Genomic DNA, 16,942 nt, shown 5'->3' on the forward strand with positions numbered 1-16,942 from the left:
ATACATCGATCCTCAATAGATAGCTCATCAGATAAAATAAAATAAATCTTGCAAAAACCGGATGGCAATAACACCAGAACCTCAACATATTGCCATCATATACACACAAAATCTCACTGTCGAACCATTTTACACTCCAGAACTCATCCATTTTGAAAACACATCAAGTCAGCGAACATTTATTTGGAAGATAGGAACAATATTCATAAGAAAATACAGGATGGTATGATATACAGTCTAACCCCCATAAAGAATACAGAACTAGTGGGAAAGGAAAGGAAAGGAAAGGAAAGGAAAGGAAAGGAAAGGAAAGGAAAGGAAAGGAAAGGGAAAGGGAAAGGGAAAGGGAAAGGGAAAGGGAAAGGGAAAGGGAAAGGGAAAGGGAAAGGGAAAGGAAAGGGAAAGGGAAAGGGAAAGGAAAGGGAAAGGGAAAGGAAAGGGAAAGGGAAAGGAAAGGGAAAGGGAAAGGGAAAGGAAAGGGAAAGGGAAAGGAAAGGGAAAGGAAAGGGAAAGGGAAAGGGAAAGGAAAAGGAAAAGGAAAAGGAAAAGGAAAAGGAAAAGGAAAAGGAAAGGAAAGGAAAGGAAAGGAAAGGAAAGGAAAGGAAAAGGAAAAGGAAAAGGAAAAGGAAAAGGAAAAGGAAAGGACCATAGCCAAAGCTTTAAGAGCTGAGGAACAACATAACAGCAAGGGTGCTCAGCACAACAAATATTACTGGCAAAGTAAAGATGATAAATAGAAATAAAGATGGAAATAAGAAGAGGAACATACTTTTTTAGGAAAGACAGAGGAGGAGGTAAGAAAAGAGAGTAAAAATATGAAGAACAGCCAAAGAGGTAAATGCATTTTACAAAACTTGCATATCATTAGCATAATGATGAAACACGCGGAAACACGTAACTTTTGAAATGATATACGAATGCTAATGAAGCCATTAGTGCATGTGCTGCATGCGTGCTTTCAGTGACTCGATTGTATGTTTTAGGGAACTTTAATATAACCTGCCGTTTCTCGCTTGAAACCTCCCAGTGAAATAGTCTTTTTAACATGATTTTAAGAACTAAGACAGCTGAACTGATGAAAACATTACATTTGACCTTCATATTCCCACTTATGCAAGTTTGAGAAGGACGGGCGACACGACCTTGTACGAAAATGAAGGGTGCTCAAATACAATGAGAAAACATCAAGACGAAAAAAGCCATTAACGGGAAAAAAACAAACTCAAATTAGAAGGGCACTCGGTGGAGCTCACACCTCCGCCACGCAATGCCTCATCCAATGGAACATATCGGGCCCCATATATTTTTGAGATATGATGCTATATATCGTTTTTGGCCACATCTCACAAGAGTGAAGAATCCGTTTTAAATTTTTTTTAAAATTCTCCCATCCGGTTCTGGATTTGGATCTTCACCAAATTTGAATCAATTCATTCTTGTCACACACCCAACATGTCCACAAAGTTTCGTCCGAATCCCTCCACAACTTTTTTGATATATCGTGCTATATATCATTTTAGTCCTATCTCTCAATGGTGAAGAATCACTTGAAAAAGTTTTTTATCGGATCTTCACCAAAATATAACCCGTTCATCCTTGTCGCACACCCATCCTGCCCACCAAGTTTCATCCGAATCCGTACTCAACTTTTTGAGATATTGTGCACGCAAAAAAATAAACAGACAAACAGCCAAACAGACAGGGGTGAAAACAATACTTCCGTCTACCTTTGGTGGCAGAGGTGACAATAATTTTTTTTAAAACATCATAAAACTTAGTTTTCATCATTGATAAGTAAATGTAAATGAAAAACGTCACCACAAAACAATGCCGTGACAAACGTCATCCTGGACAAAAACGTCATTGTTAACATGTCACCGACATGCGAGTGAACAACTTTAGCTTAATTTAGCAGTTGATATGAAACCCTTAGAAGTTATATAATTAATGAATAGATATCTCAATTTGTTGAGAAATGTAAAGCTCAATGAGGAAAAAAAAGGAAGAAAGAGAAAAACGAATTAACGTTTCCACTTACTCTCGATGCAAGGCTACAAAATAATTATCATTATGAATATATATTATGAAAAGTGACGTGTTCACTGGTAAATCGACAAAACCTTGATTATCCCTGCCCCAGAAAACTCATTGAAGCATGAAAACCAAGGACAATCGTCAGAAACGAGGACGTGATGCTCATGTTGCAACACGTGACCATCATATAAAGTGTGAACACTGAAAACAAGGCATTGTGACCGGGACATCGTACTTGGCATAAAAAGGAAAGGATGGCATTGTGAATGGAGGTGTTTGTCGTACTTCGAGTGACTTTAGCCCAAATAACATGGAAATCAGAAAAAAAAATCTAGAAGTACCAGGACATGAAAAACGATGTCGAGGACCTGAAGGCTGAGGGATCAAGAGAACCTAGAAGCTGAATGATCAAGAAAACCTGAAACCTGAGGAGTCAAAAGAACCTGGAAGCTGAGGAGTCAAAAGAACCTGGAAGCGGAGGAGTCAAAAGAACCTGGAAGCGGAGGAGTCAAAAGAACCTGGAAGCTGAAGAGTCAAAAGAACCTGGAAGCTTAGGAGTCAAAAGAACCTGGAAGCTGAGGGATCAAGAAAACCTGGAACCTGAGGAGTCAAAATAACCTGGAACCTGAGAAGTCAAAATAACCTGGAAGCTGAGGGATCAAGAGAACCTGGAATCTGAGGGATCAAGAAAACCTGGAACCTGAGGAGTCAAAAGAACCTGGAACCTGAGAAGTCAAAAGAAACTGGAAGCTGAGGAGTCAAAAGAACCTGGAAGCTGAGGAGTCAAAGGAACCTTGAAGCTGAAGAGTCAAAATAACCTGGAAGTTGAGGGATCAAGAAAACCTGGAACCTGAGGAGTCAAAAGAACCTGGAACCTGAGGAGTCAAAAGAACCTGGAACCCGAGGAGTCAAAAGAACCTGGAACCTTAGGAGTCAAAAGAACCTGGAAGCTGAGGAGTCAAAATAACCTGGAACCTGAGGAGTCAAAAGAACCTGGATGCCAAGGAGTCAAAAAACCTGGACGCTGAGGAGTCAAAATAACCTGCAAGCTGAGGGATCAAGATAACCTGGAAGCTGAGGGATTAAGAGAACCTGGAAGCTGAGGGATCAAAATAACATGGAAGCTGAGGAGTCAAAATAGCCTGGAATCTGAGGAGTCAAGAGAACCTGGAACCTGATCTTCTGCTGCTTATAGTCCAAGCAACTGGTGTGAAAGAGCAGAATCTCACCGAGATTCAGAAAACTACAGCAAGAACTATTACAACTGAACTACAATCAGATGTTGTCCAGGGGTTCAGGTACAATAATTGAATGAGCCCTTGAAACAGAGATAGGAGAACAAAGTCAAAACATCACAAACTGGTCCTCATACCATGATCTGTGTAAAAAGAGAGGATACAGTACTTTGGTCCTGTGAGAACTCTGTTACCCCTTCTGAAACCCGTTCAAGGAGATTACAATCGATGAGAAAAGTAAAGGTAATAAGCAGGTAAAGCAGGCGTCAGCAACCTAAACCAGGCCACGGGCCACTGGGCCACGTTCGGGCCACCTCGCATGCCGCACAGCCCTCCCAACCCGAAAAAATAACAAACACACCTAAAATCAATTATAATAAATGTAATTGTAAATTGAACCTTAAGACCTTCAGCCATCTGAAACAACAACGAAAAAATATTTAAGACCAAGTTAAGTGGACTCGAAGCGAAGATAATTTATTGTGACGTACAGAGACTGTGATATATGTGGAAGAATCATATGTCCACATATGTTAAATTTGCCGTCGGTTCAGAAAAATGTTTCGCGGGCTGCACCTAATGGAAATTCGGACAAGGCGCTGCGGGCCGCACGGAGGAGCTCGAGGGCCGCATTTGGCCCGCGGGCCGCAGGTTGCCGACCTCGGAGGTAAAGGGTTAACAACGAGACATTATTGGCGAACTTTGGAGCGTCCAGATGTCCTCTGCAGAAAACAATAATAAATGGTCATTAAATTATTGAAGGCTCACAAATTTTGGACCTCATGGCCATGGGGATGCCGTGGTCGTTGAAAACCAAGATGGTCTTGGTTAAACACCTTCCTAGTTTCTAACTGCCATGACATCCCATAAGCCTAACCTTGACATGACGACATCCCTATAAGCCTAACCTTGACATGACGACATCCTTATAAGCCTAACCTTGACATGACGACATCCCCATTAGCCTAACCTTGACATGATGACCTCCCCATAAGCCTAACCTTGACATGATGACCTCCCCATAAGCCTAACCTTGACATGACGACATCCCCATAAGGCTAACCTTGACATGATGACCTCCCCATAAGCCTAACCTTGACATTATGACATCCTTATAAGCCTAACCTTGACATGACAACATCCCCATAATTCTAACCTTGACATGATGACATCCCCATAAGCCTAACCTTGACATGACGACATCCCCATAAGCCTAACCTTGACATGGCAACATCCCCATAATTCTAACCTTGACATGACGACATCTCCATAAGCCTAACCTTGACATGACGACATCCCCATAATTCTAACCTTGACATGATGACATCCCCATAAGCCTAACCTTGACATGACAACATCCCCATAATTCTAACCTTGACATGACTACATCCCCATAAGCCTAACCTTGACATGACGACATCCCCATGAGCCGACCTTGACATGACGACATCCCCATAAGCCTAATCTTGACATGACGACATCCCCATAAGCCTAACCTTGACAAGACAACATCCCCATAATTCTAACCTTGACATGATGACATCTCCATAAGCCTAACCTTGACATGACGATATCCCCATAATTCTAACCTTGACATGATGACATCCCCATAAGCCTAACCTTGACATGACAACATCCCCATAATTGTAACCTTGACATGATGACATCCCCATAAGCCTAACCTTGACATGACGACATCCCCATAGGCCTAACCTTGACATGACGACATCCCCATAAGCCTAACCTTGACATGACGACATCCCCATAAGCCTAACCTTGACATGATGACATCCCCATAAGCCTAACCTTGACATTATGACATCCTTATAAGCCTAACCTTGACATGACAACATCCCCATAATTCTAACCTTGACATAATGACATCCCCATAAGCCTAACCTTGACATGACGACATCCCCATAAGCCTAACCTTGACATGGCAACATCCCCATAATTCCAACCTTGACATGATGACATCCTCATAAGCCTAACCTTGACATGACGACATCCCCATGAGCCGACCTTGACATGACGACATCCCCATAATTCTAACCTTGACATGACAACATCCCCATAATTCTAACCTTGACATGATGACATCCCGATAAGCCTAACCTTGACATGACGACATCCCCATAAGCCTAACCTTGACATGACGACATCCCCATAAGCCTAACCTTGACATGACGACATCCCCATAAGCCTAACCTTGACATGACGACATCCCCATAAGCCTAACCTTGACATGATGACATCCCTATAAGCCTAACCTTGACATGACGACATCCCCATAAGCCGAACTTGACATGACGACATCCCCATAAGCCTAACCTTGACATGACGACATCCCCATAAGCCTAACCTTGACATGACGACATCCCCATAAGCCTAACCTTGACATGACAACATCCCCATAATTCTAACCTTGACATGACGACATCTCCATAAGCCTAACCTTGACATGACGACATCCCCATAATTCTAACCTTGACATGATGACATCCCCATAAGCCTAACCTTGACATGGCAACATCCCCATAATTCTAACCTTGACATGACGACATCTCCATAAGCCAAACCTTGACATGACGACATCCCCATAATTCTAACCTTGACATGACATCCCCATAAGCCTAACCTTGACATGACAACATCCCCATAATTCTAACCTTGACATGACGACATCCCCATAAGCCTAACCTTGACATGACGACATCCCCATGAGCCGACCTTGACATGAGGACATCCCCATAAGCCTAACCTTGACATGACGACATCCCCATAAGCCTAACCTTGACATGACGACATCCCCATAAGCCTAACCTTGACATGACAACATCCCCATAATTCTAACCTTGACATGACGACATCTCCATAAGCCTAACCTTGACATGACGACATCCCCATAATTCTAACCTTGACATGATGACATCCCCATAAGCCTAACCTTGACATGACAACATCCCCATAATTCTATCCTTGACATGATGACATCGCCATAAGTCTAACCTTGACATGGCAACATCCCCATAATTCTAACCTTGACATGATGACATCCCCATAAGCCTAACCTTGACATGACAACATCCCCATAATTCTAACCTTGACATGACGACATCTCCATAAGCCTAACCTTGACATGACGACATCCCCATAATTCTAACCTTGACATGATGACATCCCCATAATTCTAACCTTGACATGACGACATCTCCATAAGCCTAACCTTGACATGACGACATCCCCATAATTCTAACCTTGACATGATGACATCCCCATAAGCCTAACCTTGACATGACAACATCCCCATAATTCTAACCTTGACATGACGACATCCCCATAAGCCTAACCTTGACATGACGACATCGCCATGAGCCGACCTTGACATGACGACATCCCCATAAGCCTAATCTCGACATGACGACATCCCCATAAGCCTAACCTTGACATGACGACATCCCCATAAGCCTAACCTTGACATGACAACATCCCCATAATTCTAACCTTGACATGACGACATCTCCATAAGCCTAACCTTGACATGACGACATCCCCATAATTCTAACCTTGACATGATGACATCCCCATAAGCCTAACCTTGACATGATGACATCCCCATAAGCCTAACCTTGACATGACGACATCCCCATAAGCCTAACCTTGACATGACGACATCCCCATAAGCCTAACCTTGACATGACGACATCCCCATAAGCCTAACCTTGACATGACGACATCCCCATAAGCCTAACCTTGACATGATGACATCCCTATAAGCCTAACCTTGACATGACGACATCCCCATAAGCCGAACTTGACATGACGACATCCCCATAAGCCTAACCTTGACATGATGACATCCCCATAAGCCTAACCTTGACATGACGATATCCCCATAAGCCTAACCTTGACATGATGACATCCCCATAAGCCTAACCTTGACATGACGACATCCCCATAAGCCTAACCTTGACATGACAACATCCCCACAATTCTAACCTTGACATGACGACATCTCCATAAGCCTAACCTTGACATGACGACATCCCCATAATTCTAACCTTGACATGATGACATCCCCATAAGCCTAACCTTGACATGACAACATCCCCAGAATTATAACCTTGACATGACGACATCCCCATAATTCTAACCTTGACATGACGACATCCCCATGAGCCGAACTTGACATGACGACATCCCCATAAGCCTAACCTTGACATGACGACATCCCCATAAGCCTAACCTTGACATGACAACATCCCCATAAGCCTAACCTTGACATGACAACATCCCCATAATTCTAACCTTGACATGACGACATCTCCATAAGCCTAACCTTGACATGACGACATCCCCATAATTCTAACCTTGACATGATGACATCCCCATAAGCCTAACCTTGACATGACAACATCCCCATAATTCTAACCTTGACATGACGACATCCCCATAAGCCTAACCTTGACATGACGACATCCCCATAAGCCTAACCTTGACATGACGACATCCCCATAAGCCTAACCTTGACATGATGACATCCCCATAAGCCTAACCTTGACATGATGACATCCCCATAAGCCTAACCTTGACATGATGACATCCCCATAAGTCTAACCTTGACACCAGAGGCAATTAAATGCTGCTGTCCTGAAGGCTCTTCATTAAAAAAAAATATTCCATGTGAGGTTTATCGTCCACATTCCGACAAGGCAGCCAGCTGAAACCACCCTTTCCAAGCACTGCGTACTCCGTGATGCGGCACCCATAACCCTTACCCGGCCTTCGATGATGACGACAGTCGGAGTAGTTTTATTCAGATCCGATTTTGAAAGAATCCCACAGGCGAGAATGATGCCCCCTATTCCAGCATCATGTTGTACTGTATATAAAGTGTACTACAATACAGTACTATACAACAGTGATTGTGGCGTAAACAATGATGTCACATCAACGTTCCACCAAGCAAAACGAACTGCACAAAATCTCACTCGTGCACACACCAGGCCAACACTCATAAAAACTGCAGGGTGTGGGTGTGGTCGAAATCCACAACAATTATGTGGGCGGGGTCTGACTCCAAGCCTCAACCAATCAGATTCAGCTGTCCTTGAAAAATGCCTTGAGTTATGGCCCAGAGAAGTGTTTGTCGTTTCGACCACCAGAAAATTAAAGCGTCTGATGAGGGGTTTTGGTTCGAGGACAGGTACACATATGGATGCATACAGGTGTGTGTGTGTGTGTAAGTCGGTCAGGTTGGAATGTAATAACTCACCGCAGAAAGCCATCGTGGCGAGCTTGCTGCGCTCCAATGGGGGGGCCCATTTACTCCAGATACCATGACATGCGGGGTACGTGACACCCTGAAGATGAGAAAGAGGAGGTAAAACGAGGAACAAAAAAAAAATCAACATAACGAGGGAAAATAAATAAATGTGCGCGCGTGTTCAGCACAACTCGAATATCCTTATTGCGTCGGTGCATTGCACAGGTACGGTGATCACGTGACCACAACGACAAATTCCTTTGTTAAGACGAAAGGTTGTAATTTTATTGGATCGTCCGTCAACCGAATATAAAAGTGAAGATTTCCTCCATCGTCGAGAATCCACTGACAGCTCGGGATGCCGTTATAATTGAAAGATTCGAGTCGTTACTTGAATCCGATTATCCATCGAGGCACTGAGGCTGATAGTGTCGGTGCCAACAGGTTCTCCTTCTGGCAGGTAAACTGAACCCCGAGTTCATGAAACTGCCAGATTTACCGACAACGAATGAAACCGATTTTGACACCATTTGGTACCCGTGTACATAAAGCTCGTTCATATACAAATCAATTATATATATTTTTTTAAAGGTCACATTCCTCTCCGACGGTGTGATACAGGAGGTGCAGCTGCAGGTGTAACAGACAGGTAGGTGTACCTCCACCAGACCCTGCAGCACGCGCACGCAGATGACGCAGCTGTAGTGTAAACGCGCTGCTGCCGGGATGAACATGTTCAGGATGGACGTCGAGACGATCGCAAGTCCGAACACACTGCACCGGGACACGCAGGGAGGAGGTGTTAGATCAAGGCTCGAGAGGTGTGTGTGTGTGTGTGTGTGTGTGTGTGTGTGTGTGTGTGTGTGTGTGTGTGTGTGTGTGTGTGTGTGTGTGTGTGTGTGTGTGTGTGTGTGTGTGCTTCGATGTGACAACTGTTCAATGGCGTTGATTTCCATTCATTCCATCCGCACGATGATCACACACCTCGACTCTCAATGGTCGTACATTCATTTGGGAGTGACGTCACAATAGAGCAAGAAATGACGTCACAATAATTCAAGAAATGACATCGCGAGCGCGTGCGCAAAGCTCGATACTTACCGATTGGCTGCGAATCTGTTAGCGATGAATCCTCCAGGTATCTGCGTGACGATATAACCCCAGAAGAAGGAGCCGTGGATCAACCCCACGATCTCGGAATCCCAGCTGAACTCGGGTTCCTGCGACACGAAGCACGGACAGTGCGGGGTGCGGCTCTCGCTCATTCAATCGCAAGCACTCCGGCCCGATGAACCGTTAACGACGACGTGTCCTCAACGAGCGATGCAATGCCGAACTAATGACTGGATAATACAACAATAACTACACACCATGCAAGTTGAAGGTTTTTCTACAAATTACCGTTAAAATCAAAATTCCCAACTTCAAGGTTAAAAGTCATGATAATAAATATAATAATAATAGCCTTTTGTAAATAAACAAATAATCGAGTGAATAATTAAATAAATAAATCTCATTTTGCGCAAATATTTAAACAATGTTCGTAAGTTGAACAGAGCGAGGACAGGACGTTTTGTTCATTCATCTTTTTCATCACTCGGGATTTTAAAATTAATTCAGTGACCATGTTTAATTATTTATATACGGTGCACTAATTAGTCTCGTTAAATATATTCGATTATAATAAATAATTGAGGATTGTTCCGTTTGGAAGGTCGAGATAAAATTTCAAAAAATGTGATAATAACGTCACGTTGTAATGGAAAGGCCACGAATTTACTGATCAGTCCATCAAGGGGTCCGTGCACAGCCAAAGGACGTTCAGAAAGTTCGACACGAACCAGAGATTGGAAAGATGTCCAAAAAACGCCAAACGTGTCGAACAATTATATTTGAGATCGGAAAGTGGACCCGTCACCCGTTTATTTGAGCATTTCCAACTTTACGATCGGCCCTTGTGTGTCGACATGATCGATGATCCGAGGACCGTTTCGAGAATTTCGAACCCGCCCCACATTCCGCCAAATCCCACCTGGACGCTCAATGACACCTCCCCTCGAGCAAATTCGCGAGCCCCCCCCCCCCCCGACGCTCGCGCACGTCCAGGTAAATGATGAAACGATCCGCGTGACAGCACCTCGGTTACTTCTTTGTTGCCGGTTCGTAGAGTGCTGTTGTTAACCATGTCCACGACGGCCACGCCGAGGTTGCAGCGGATGCCGAAGGAGATGCAGAAACCAAGGCCGCTCATGATGGCGACGATGTAGCGCTTGGGAATGCCGAAGCATCGGCAGTCGCACAAAACCTCCTTCTTGGGCTTGACGTTAACGGGCTTGCCATCCTCGGTCAGCTCGATGTTCTCGTTGTCGCCTTTGGACATCCGCCTGGACCGACAATCCCAAAGGAAGGAACATCAAACGATTCCGAGGACATGTAAACAAAAGCAGGCATTGTGTGTCCCGGTCGGCAACATGCGAGACTTGCGCGGCGACAAATCCGACAATAATATGATATGTATAGGATAAATATATATGATAAATATATATATATATATGATAAATTTTTATGATAAATATATATGATAAATATATATATATATATGATAAATTTATATGATAAATATATATATATATATATATATATATATATATATATATATATATATATATATATATATATATATATATATATATATACACATCTATAACAACTACCCAATGCCTTTCCATTTTCACGCTTTTTAAAATATCGAATGATTGCATCGATTTGCTCGTGCAGGTTGTTATTGCTGCTGCTGTCACTGTTGTTGTTGAAATTTTTATTTAATTTATTTTGTGTCCTTTTCTAAATTTTTTCACACCTGCCCATACTTGGCCACAGGATGAGCGGAGGAGGATTGCTGTCGAACATTGCACCGAGCGCTCAATGGCCGCGGACTTCCCATGAGGATTAATTAGTCGGAGGTTCCTCCGGCTGCGGCTCGGAGAGACGAGGCCTCACATCACAACCAACGAGTACATTCAAAATGGACAATTCTTGTCCACGTGAAATGGCACGTAATTTGCCACTGGCATGCGAGACGACGACATTGATCAGCTGCTTTAATACCCACAGACCTGTTTAACGCAGAGGCGGATTAAGATCTTTTTTTTGGGGGGGGGGGTCTGTGTACGCCCGAAGGCCCCAAAAAGAGGACTCCGTGTTATTTCCACGCTCATCCAGCCCGTGGTTCTTCAGTACTGCAAAAAAAAAAAAAGCGTTTGTGCAGTGAACACACCTGAGCATCACTCATCACGTGACCCAATGTATCACGTCTTCTTCGAAGCCTTTGCCCACAAGACAGCAAATAGAGAAATGTAAAAAGTGTGCGAAACGCGCAACACCTTGATGCTCGTTGTCATGGTAACAATGCCGTTGTGTTTTGGCTTTATGACGTCAATTGTGTTTCGAGTGAACAACAGGTGACAGCATTCCCCCCGATTTTATTTATTGTTGCCTGAAATCTCCGCGAATTACAACGAGAAGCTTGGATTTTAATCAGTTTCTCGACGTCGACAGATGCGCCCCGCAGGATTAAAATAAGCTGCGTGACGTCACAGGTGTATTTATAGGATAAATCGTTTTCAAATGTAAAAGTAATCACCCCCCCCCCACCCCATTACTCCTCCACACCTGTTCAGGTTTGTGCGTACACAGGATTAGGTGATTATTTAAAATGTCCAGATTTTATTTATTTGTTTATTAACAATTACACGAGCTCTACGTCATCATGTGTAGCGCTGCAAGGTATTTTTTTTTAAAGGTAACACGTTCATTGATCGTTCTTGGTCCACGGACCCATCGCCTGCTCGAACGTGAGAACTCTGCGCTTCCCAACTGCGCTCCCGGCACGCCTGCGAACAGTTCCCAAGAACCCCATTCCGGTCGGCCAATTTGCCCTCATTTTCCAACCACGTGTTGGAGGAACCGTCAGTGACATGTGATGGTTCGAGATGACCTGTGGAATGTTCTCGCGACCGAACTGTGATGTAATGTAAGAAGCGCGGAGCGGCCATGAGCCGATACCGAGAGCGATAAACGGAGACGAAGAGGATGGGCCCGTGCGGTGAGGGGGAGACGCTGCACGTCGAGCAGGTAGTCGTACCTCTGCAAGATGCGGAGAGACCTCCCGGCCACTTCCTTGATCTTCTCTTTGCCAGGCATAATCACCCGCTCGTGGAGCGCGTCCATGGCGCCGTTCAGCCTGGTGAGACCGCTTGGCTACAAAGCGCAAGTGGCGAGCGAGCTCTCGCTCATCGTCGCAAGGTCGGGGGTGCGCTTTTCGTTGCGCGGCTCCTCCGTCGAGAGGCCTCCCTCCAGTGCGGCACGTTCCAAATCAGAGACGTCTCATCGAGCGGACACGTGGCCGATGAGAATGGGCGGGAAAGCTCGGGCTGCGGGATGAGTCGGTTCAGCACCGCGGAGAGCGACTCTGCGGGTACGAGACGGTTCAGCACCGCGGAGAGCGACTCTGCGGGTACGAGACGGTTCAGAAGCACGGGCAGACTCTCTACTGGACACGTTTGGACGACGGGAGCGGAGGGAGGAGACGCGCAACCTGCCGTCGAATCCGCCAAGAGAACCCCCCGGGTCCGCGGGCGCCCTTTCGCACGTCACGTCATCAGCCTTTTGCTATATAAAGCTTGTTTGGCGGGAGAGAGAGAGAGCGAGAGGGTATTAAAAATTTAGAGCCCACGGCAGGTCTGATGCAGCTCGAGGTGAAACCCAAGATTTTCCACAGATACCGGAGAAAAGAGCTTGAGATCGCGGACGGGGCAACAAAAGGGCAGCGACGATAAATAAAACTCCCACGCGTCGCAGCGAACCGTTCACGGATGCTTGGTGTGCGACAGGGGTGCACGGGGTGCTGCGACCCTGATATTAATTTCCTTCAAGATGTCAGGGTGCGCCTGAGAGCACGGTGCTCGTCGCCATATTGCGCCCTGTGTGTACACGGTTCCACGGATTGATCAACGTATACACGGGGGACATATATGTGAGACACGTGACGAGCTCGTATCCTCGCTCCGCGTTGTCATGACGCTCTCAGCTCGACTATATACCCTGTAGATTAGAACCTGCAATATCTGTATCTATCCCCAACCCCCCCACCCTTTCCACGACCCGCCCACACCCACCCACCCCCTCCACCCTCGTAGCGTCCGCTCGCTGCGGTGTTGGGATCGCAGCTCTCGCAATATTAATAGAACATCCTTCAGAGAATCCGATAGATAGGAAACCTTGCACTGCCATCGACAGTATGAAAATAGGACGTATGTATGGCGAAGAGGAAGCTCGTTACATATATATATATATATATATATATATATATATATATATATATATATATATATATATATATATATATATATATATATATATATATATATATATATATATATATATATATATATATATATATATATATATTGAGCCTGGTGTTGGCGCAGTGGTTAGGGCAGCGGCTTGGGATCCAAAAGGTCCTGAGTTCAAGCCCCGTTGAGCCACTGAATTAATACACCAGGGGGTTGACTCAGCCTGTCATCCTTCCGAGGTCGGCAAAATGAGTACCAGTATACAGGGCCGGTGTATACCCCGGTTAAAATAGGTGTACCATATCCCTGTGTCGTAAGAGACGACCAGGGTTGCGTCAGGAAGGGCATCCGGCGTAAAACATGTGCCAAATCACTATGCGGATCATATGGATGATCCGCTATGGCGACCACTAACGGGACCAGCCGAAAGAAGAAGAAATATATAATGTAATGACGTCATAATGTAACACGAGTATTTTCGCTCATCTGTAAAACACGATGTCTTTCTTGTCCAACGCAAGCACGAGTACATACTGGGTTCTTATCTCAAATCGATTAACGGACTTCTGACTACTTCATTGACGTCATCCTGAAAATGCACGTACTTTGTGATGACATTTGGTCGGATGACGTCACGATTAACCATTTTTCCTCCTGGCTTTCATGTCTCGGGCTACCTGTGAACCCAAGGTGTTCACCCAATATGTCAGAAAGTTCATCAACCCTCATCCAGGTGGGCTGCAGCTCAGCACATCCCTCTCTGCTGATCCCCCGTGAATAAGGAACTGTTCATTTACCTGCAACATGTTTTGACGAAGCAACAATGCCACGTTGTCGTTTTGTCCCTCCATCAGGACTGACTGGGAAATCCCAGATTGTATCGTCCCGACGGTCAGCCTCCGGGAGACGGACAGACTTTGGGACCTCCTGAGATTCACCATCTGCTATAACCTGTCGTGGGCAGATCATACCTCCAAGATGGACTCCAAAGCCGGCCGTCGCCTCGAAATTCTCCACGGAGTAGAATCCTTCCTCAGTCGAACACAAGTCTCGAAAACGGCCTTCTTCCTCCAGGTTACACGGAATATGGATGGCTTCCCCTATATGCATGGATTGCTGCTGCTGTTACTCGTCTTGTCCCCTTGAAGCAGTGCAGTCGAAGGTTCTCCACATCATTGGCACAAGAGGACGCTCACCCTCAGTCTCTCGCTCATGACAAGCAGATTTATGGGCCAAAGATCTTGCCTGATTTTATTTTCTTGCGTTCTTGCCTTCAGATACTCAGATGTGCTGCCCACCTGGTGTCTCCCATTTCTACCTCTGAGATTTAGATTTTGTGCGCTTGTTGGGAGGCTGTGCCAGTTTACATCAGCAACTGCTCTCCTCCTGATTGTGTGATGCATGGCTGGGGGGTGGGGGGGGTCTTCTCAAGAAGGACCAAACCAAGAAGCCTGCAGTGAAAATGATGAATAAAAATCCAGTACATTTATTCTTTTTTTTTTCTATTGCAAATGGCGTTGGCCCCATGCAAATCGGCTGAACTTGAAACATTAACGTTACGAAATCAGGTGATGACGTCATAATTCGGAAACCGGAAGTCGGAAGTACAATTCTTTTACATCTGGACACTCCCGGGTACATGTTCTGTCAGCATGTGAAGTTTGGTGAGGATCAGTCCAGTACTTTTCGCGTGCATAGGTCACAGAGAAACACACACACAGACAGACACACTTTCAACTATATATATATATATATATATATATATATATATATATATATATATATATATATATATATATATATATATATATATATATATATATATATATATATATATATATATATCCTGGTGTTGGCGCAGTGGTTATGGCAGCGGCTTGGGATCCAAAAGGTCCTGAGTTCAAGCCCCGTTGGGCCACTGAATTAATACATCAGGGGGTTGACTCAGCCTGTCATCCTTCCGAGGTCGGCGAAATGAGTACCAGTGTACTGGGCCCGGTGTATGCCCTGGTTAAAATAGGTGTACCATATCCCTGTGTCAAAAGAGGCGACCAGGGTTGCGTCAGGAAGGGCATCCGGCGTAAAACATGTGCCAAATCACTATGCGGATCATACGGATGATCCGCTGTGGCGACCCCAAACGGGAGCAGCCGAAAGAAGAAGAAGAAGATATATATATATATATATATATATATATATATATATATATATATATATATATATATATATATATATATATATATATATACATATACATATACATATATAGTTATGGGTTCCAGAATCGGATCCGACAAATGCATACAAACATTTAGGTCCTCAGATAGTTATTTCCCTCAATGCATGTCTCGGATAGACCCATCCCCATGTCTGGTGGGATTCTAACTTTGATGCATTGGAGAAGGGTGTAGAATAGATTCACCTTCTTATAGGATGGCCTTTTTCTCTTTACAACAGACACATTCATGTACATGAGACAGCCGTTAGCCCAATGGAGGCTCGTCTACCCCCTTTCCATCAGGACACATTGACTTGGAAGTGAACGATTTATTTACACCTTGGATTTGCAGGACATTTGATTAAGCACACCGTGGGCTTTCCCTGAGCAGTTATTCTGATGGTCAAATATGGCTGTGGATCATTTACCTCACCCACCTCTTTCACCGACGTTGACGTCCACCTTTTTCCATCGATGTTTGACGCCCCATTTGGCAGCTCTAGTTGCTGGCTGGCTCTTGTTCATGTCGGGCTGAATGAGGAAGGAATGATCGCGAGGTTGATGGTTGGTCACGTGTAACAATGAGCCAGTAGGCAAGGTGGATTTGGCTGAAGTCTGCTTGAGGCTCCGCCCAGACTGGCGGCCTATAAAAAGGACAGTTGGACCGTTTTTCTGACAGTTCGTGACACTTGGGTGATGGTTATTTTCAGCTCCAGTCAGTTCCACTCAGACGGTTGGTGAACTGGCGACAAACAGTTTGTTTTGTGACAGTTGGTAACGGCCTTGCAGCCTTGCAGCTCTGACAACTGGTGACAACCTCACAGTTCCTCACAGT

General features: G+C 44.8%; 1 protein-coding gene across 2 annotated transcripts in view; it reads right to left on the reverse strand.

Annotated features, from left to right (window-relative positions):
- Positions 1 to 16,942, reverse strand: part of LOC147025805 (vesicular glutamate transporter 1-like) — a 77,247-nt gene that overhangs the window by 54,654 nt on the left and 5,651 nt on the right. The window contains exons 1-5 of one of the 2 annotated variants that reach the window (XM_085880642.1): positions 12,680 to 13,554; positions 10,673 to 10,919; positions 9,637 to 9,755; positions 9,195 to 9,309; positions 8,545 to 8,632 (exon numbers count right to left, since the gene is read on the reverse strand). In XM_085880642.1, the coding sequence (XP_085736768.1) occupies positions 8,545 to 8,632; positions 9,195 to 9,309; positions 9,637 to 9,755; positions 10,673 to 10,919; positions 12,680 to 12,765 (655 nt within the window). In that variant the 5' untranslated portion in view covers positions 12,766 to 13,554. Of the gene's footprint in view, positions 1 to 8,544; positions 8,633 to 9,194; positions 9,310 to 9,636; positions 9,756 to 10,672; positions 10,920 to 12,679; positions 13,555 to 16,942 lie in introns of those variants that run through there. The other variant, XM_085880641.1, reaches the window with a different exon arrangement.

This window comes from Eptatretus burgeri, chromosome 5 (genome assembly GCF_056783735.1).
Source record: "Eptatretus burgeri isolate ZD-2024b chromosome 5, Ebu_testis_v1, whole genome shotgun sequence".
Lineage (NCBI taxonomy): Eukaryota > Metazoa > Chordata > Myxini > Myxiniformes > Myxinidae > Eptatretus > Eptatretus burgeri.